This window comes from Lutra lutra, chromosome 16 (assembly GCF_902655055.1).
Source record: "Lutra lutra chromosome 16, mLutLut1.2, whole genome shotgun sequence".
NCBI lineage: Eukaryota > Metazoa > Chordata > Mammalia > Carnivora > Mustelidae > Lutra > Lutra lutra.
In genome coordinates, this window is record NC_062293.1 from 21,156,766 (window position 1) to 21,162,124 (window position 5,359).

The window sequence follows — 5,359 nt, forward strand, 5'->3', positions numbered from 1 at the left end:
CAAAGATACGTGACCGCAAACTTTAACGCTTCCGGAACTACGAATCAGGGCAGTGGCGGGAACCATTCAGATACTGGCCTGCCACGGCTTTAGGGTAGACAACGTGACCCAAAGACAGAAACACCCCCCAGAAAACCCATTCCCGTGGCAGAGGTCAACAACGTCACACACACATAGACAACTGTCCCCTTCCTCATTGCTCAACAGTGACCCATACTACAGGGCCTTTTCCTCTTGTCTCATGCCCCTTCCCACATGCCACCCTATGCACATGGAATTTCCTCCCCACTGACCATTGGAAGAAATGCACGACCAGAGGTAGGTTGGCCCTGATCTCATCCTGCTAGGGGATACACGAGGGGAGAGGAAGAATGTAATTGCAAATGCCACCTATCAGGTAACAGCCCTCTGCCGAGGAAGAGGAGAAGACAGTGGTCCAGAAGATGCCAGTGGTGTGAGTCAGGAGGAAAAGCAGACCTGACAGAATTGATCCCATCTAGAAAAGAAAATTTGTGTCCCACGGGCATCAACCATTACTTAGACAAACACTGCTGTGCATCTGATAATTACTCAAATAATGGGTAAACAACAACAAGGAAGACGTGTTGACAAATCACCCGGTTTGGGCAGTATATAGAGGCCACGGCACGAGGACAGACACTTCCACACTCAAGACCTTCGCTTTCCTGGAAACCTACCCAGAACCTCCAGCCTCTGTCACCATGGTCAACTCCTGTTGTGGCTCCGTCTGCTCTGACCAGGGCTGTGGCGAGGAGTCCTGCTGCCGCCCCAGCTGCTGCCAGACCACCTGCTGCAGGACCACCTGCTGCCGCCCCAGCTGCTGTGTGTCCAGCTGCTGCCAGCCCTCCTGCTGTGGCTCCAGCTGCTGCAGGCCCAGCTGCTGCACCTCTAGCTGCTGCCGCCCCACCTGCTGCCAGACCACCTGCTGCAGGGACACCTGCTGCCGCCCCAGCTGCTGTGTGTCCAGCTACTGCCGCCCCTCCTGCTGTGGCTCCAGCTGCTGCAGGCCCAGCTGCTGCATCTCTAGCTGCTGCCGCCCCACCTGCTGCCAGACCACCTGCTGCAGGACCACCTGCTGCCGCCCCAGCTGCTGTGTGTCCAGCTGCTGCCGCCCCTCCTGCTGCGGTTCCAGCTGCTGCAGGCCCAGCTGCTGTGGGTCCAGCTGCTGCCGCCCCACCTGCTGCCAGACCACCTGCTGCAGGACCACCTGCTGCCGCCCCAGCTGCTGTGTGTCCAGCTGCTGCCGCCCCAGCTGTTGCTAGACCACCTGCTGCTCCCCAACCTGCTCTAGTGGCTTCTGCTGCCGAGCATCCTGGCCGGCACCCCGCTGTCTTTCATCAACCAATCTTCCTCAGGTAGTCCCACTGTGCGCGGAATCCTGACAAGCCAACTGTCAAACCTCAGTTCCGGCCGCCCTTTCAACTGACGTGGCCTCCAAATGTACTCCCCACCAACAACACCCTCCTCCCCGCCTCCTTCTTACTAGCTCCCTCCCAAGGGAATCCAAGGACCTTGCATTTTCTCTGAAATCTCTCAGCCAGCGTGTCATCCCAATCACACTCTTCTTTCCTGCCAGGTTTCCTCATACAGAGATGCTCCTATACCTCAAATAAACCTGAACGTCTCCAGGCATACAGATCGAAGGGCCTTGTGTCTCATTATTTTTCCCTCGTGCACTATATCCTTAGCAGGTCGGTGGTATTTCTGGTGCTCCCTGCAGAAAGGGGAGTCCACCGCAGACGACTTTAGGATTTCCACCTCTATCCCCTCAGCACTCTCCATGCTGACATCGACACTGTTGGTTTATAGCAAGCACCCGCTGCTCTCTGCTGAGCCCTTTGTCTAGATGAGGGAGGCAATTCTTGGCAGGCCACAGCTAGGGAGAGGAAGTCTCTAGGAGAAGTCCTCAACCAGTGGGCAGCACTTGGTGGATGAAGTGCTCTAGCCCCTTTAGCCCCTTTCCCCTCGAGGTGGGGGGTGTGAGACCGGGGGCCTCAGCCAGGACTGCACCTCAGCTGCCTACAGGGCTTACCTGCTCTGGAAATCATTCTGGATTGGCTTCCGTCCCTTCCCTGGATCACTTCTCACGTTCCCTACGGCCCTTCTTGAGATCACCTCCCAAACAAACTACTTGCTCTCAGACCTCTGTTGTCGGAGTCTGCTCCTGACATCACCCTAACGCCAGCCTTCCGGAGCTCAGGATCAGGGCCTTCAAAACATTCCCATACAACCGGCACGGTAACCGTGGTGGCAGGCCACCCCTGAACATGAATCTCCACTGAAGCACCTAATCTTTTCACTATATGCTGTTTCTTCCTACAGTATTTGCACACTTGGTCTTAGACTATTAGTCTCCAATTCCTAAAGTATCATTCTTTACTGTCCTGAGGGACAGGACACTCTCCCGTGAGGAACTCAGACCACCATGTTAGGAGCTGTCTCCCTAGAGGAGGCCTGTTTGAGGGGAACTGCCCCCATCTGTGATGCTTACACCGCACTCGGAAAACCAGAGACTAAAACACGATGTGCAAGGGAGAGCTCTCGGGAGAAATGCGTAAGAAACAGAGGGAGAGGGCACCTGGGTGGCTCAGTTGGTTAAGCAACTGTCTTTGGCTCAGGTCATGGTCCCGGAGTCCCGGGATCGAGTCCCGCATCGGGCTCCCAGCTCCATGGCAAGTCTGCCTCTCCCTCTGAACGTCTCGCCTCTCAGGCTCTCTCTCACTGTTTCTCTCTCAAAAAAGTAAATAAAATCATTTAAAAAAAAAAAAGAAAGAGGGGGAGGAGTCAAGATGGCGGAGAAGTAGCAGGCTGAGACTACTTCGGGTAGCGGGAGATCAGCTAAATAGCTTATCTAAAGATTGCAAACACCTACAAATCCAACGGGAGATTGAAGAGAAGAAGAACACCAATACCAGAAACAGAAAATCAACCACTTTCTGCAAGGTAGGACTGGCGGAGAAGTGAATCCAAAGCGACGGGAAGATAGACCGCGGGCGGAGGGGCCGGCTCCCGGCGAGCGGAGGAGCAACGGAGAAAAATCAGGACTTTTAAAAGTCTGTTCCGCTGAGGGACATCGCTCCAGAGGCTTAACTGGGGTGAAGCCCAGGCGGGGTAAGCGCGGCCTCAGGTCCTGCAGGGTTGCAGAAGGATCGGGGGTGTCTCAGTGTCGCAGAGCTTACCGGTATTACAACGGGGAAGCCGGCTGCAGAGACAGAGCCGAGGAGTGACTCTCAGCTCAAGGTTGCCTTGAACCGGTCGCAGGCTCGGTCAGCTCGGAGCGCGGCCGGAGGCCAGGGTGACGGGAGTCATTTGGCGCTGTTCTCTGAGGGCACACTGAGGAGTGGGGCCCCGGGCTCTCGGCTCCTCCGGGCCGGAGACCAGGAGGCCGCCATCTTTATTCCCGTCCTCCGGACTCTACGGAAAGCGCTCAGGGAACAAAAGCTCCCGAAAGCGAACCCGAGCGGATGACTCAGCGCGGCCCCGGGTAAGGGCGGTGCAACTCCGCCTGGGGCAAAGACGCTTGAGAATCACTACAACAGGCCCCTCCCCCAGAAGATCTACGGCAAACCCAGCCAGGACCAAGTTCACCTACCAAGGAGAACGGCGGAATTCCAGAGGAGAAGAAAGCAAAGCACGGAACTCATGGCTTTCTCCCCATGATTTTTTAGCCTTGCAGTTAATTTAATTTTTTTTCTTTTTCAATTTTTTTTTCTTTTTCTCTTCTTCTGCTAAATTTTTTTAACTTTTACCATTTTCTTTTTTTTAACGTTTTTTAAATAGTTTATGTAATATATATATATTTTTTCCTCTTTTTATATTTTTTTCTTTATCGGCTTTCTTTTTTTTAATAGTTTTTTTTTTCTTTCTTTCTGAACCCCTTTTTATCCCCTTTCTCCCCCCTCACAATTCAGGATCTCTTCTGATTTGGCTAAAGCATATTTTCCTGGGGTTGTTGCCACCCTTTTAGTATTTTACTTGCTCCTTCATAAACTCTTATCTGGACAAAATGACAAGGCGGAAAAATTCACAACAAAAAAAAGAACAAGAGGCAATACCAAAGGCTAGGGACCTAATCAATACAGACATTGGTAATATGTCAGATATAGAGTTCAGAATGATGATTCTCAAGGTTCTAGCCAGGCTTGAAAAAGGCATGGAAGATATTAAAGCAACCCTCTCGGGAGATATAAAAGCCCTTTCTGGAGAAATAAAAGAACTAAAGTCTAACCAAGTTGAAATCAAAAAAGCTATTAATGAGGTGCAATCAAAAATGGAGGCTCTCACTGCTAGGATAAATGAGGCAGAGGAAAGAATTAGCGATATAGAAGACCAAATGACAGAGAATAAAGAAGCTGAGCAAAAGAGGGACAAACAGCTACTGGACCACGAGGGGAGAATTCGAGAGATAAGTGACACCATAAGACGAAACAACATTAGAATAATTGGGATTCCAGAAGAAGAGGAAACAGAGAGGGGAGCAGAAGGTATATTGGAGAGAATTATTGGAGAGAATTTCCCCAATATGGCAAAGGGAACAAGCATCAAAATCCAGGAGGTTCAGAGAACCCCCCTCAAAATCAATAAGAATAGGTCTACACCCCATCACCTAATAGTAAAATTGACAAGTCTTAGTGACAAAGAAAAGATCCTGAAAGCAGCCCAGGAAAAGAAGTCTGTAACGTACAATGGTAAAAATAGTAGATTGGCAGCAGACTTATCCACAGAGACCTGGCAGGCCAGAAAGAGCTGGCATGATATATTCAGAGTACTAAATGAGAAAAACATGCAGCCAAGAATACTATATCCAGCTAGGCTATCATTGAAAATAGACGGAGAGATTAAAAGCTTCCAGGACAAACAAAAACTGAAAGAATTTGCAAATACCAAACCAGCTCTACAGGAAATATTGAAAGGGGTCCTCTAAGCAAAGAGAGACCCTCAAAGTAGTAGATCAGAAAGAAACAGAGACAATATACAATAACAGTCACCTTACAGGCAATACAATGGCACTAAATTCATATCTCTCAATACTTACCCTGAATGTTAATGGGCTAAATGCCCCAATCAAAAGACACAGGGTATCAAAATGGATAAAAAAACAAAAACCATCTATATGTTGCCTACAAGAAACTCATCTTACACCCGAAGACACCTCCAGGTTTAAAGTGAGGGGGTGGAAAAGAATTTACCATGCTAATGGACATCAGAAGAAAGCAGGAGTGGCAATCCTTATATCAGATCAATTAGATTTTAAGCCAAAGATTATAATAAGAGATGAGGAAGGACACTATATCATACTCAAAGGAACTGTCCAACAAGAAGATCTAACAATTTTAAA

At 49.9% G+C, this 5,359-nt stretch overlaps 1 protein-coding gene across 2 annotated transcripts; it reads left to right on the forward strand.

Annotated features, from left to right (window-relative positions):
* Positions 1 to 684: 684 nt before the first annotated feature.
* On the forward strand, positions 685 to 1,363 carry LOC125087780 (keratin-associated protein 4-4-like). 2 transcript variants are annotated; one of them, XM_047708436.1, is made up of 2 exons: positions 723 to 775; positions 839 to 1,363. In XM_047708436.1, exons 1-2 carry the CDS (start codon positions 723 to 725, stop codon positions 1,281 to 1,283), a joined length of 498 nt encoding a protein of 165 aa, XP_047564392.1. In that variant the 3' UTR covers positions 1,284 to 1,363. The 2 variants fall into 2 exon arrangements, with proteins under 2 accessions (XP_047564391.1, XP_047564392.1); XM_047708435.1 differs by having other exon boundaries at positions 685 to 1,363.
* The last annotated feature ends 3,996 nt before the right edge of the window (positions 1,364 to 5,359 follow it).

Bases quoted from the DNA above. Each gene is read 5' to 3' on its own strand.
- LOC125087780 (XM_047708435.1), top strand. From the start codon at position 723: ATGGTCAACTCCTGTTGTGGCTCCGTCTGCTCTGACCAGGGCTGTGGC.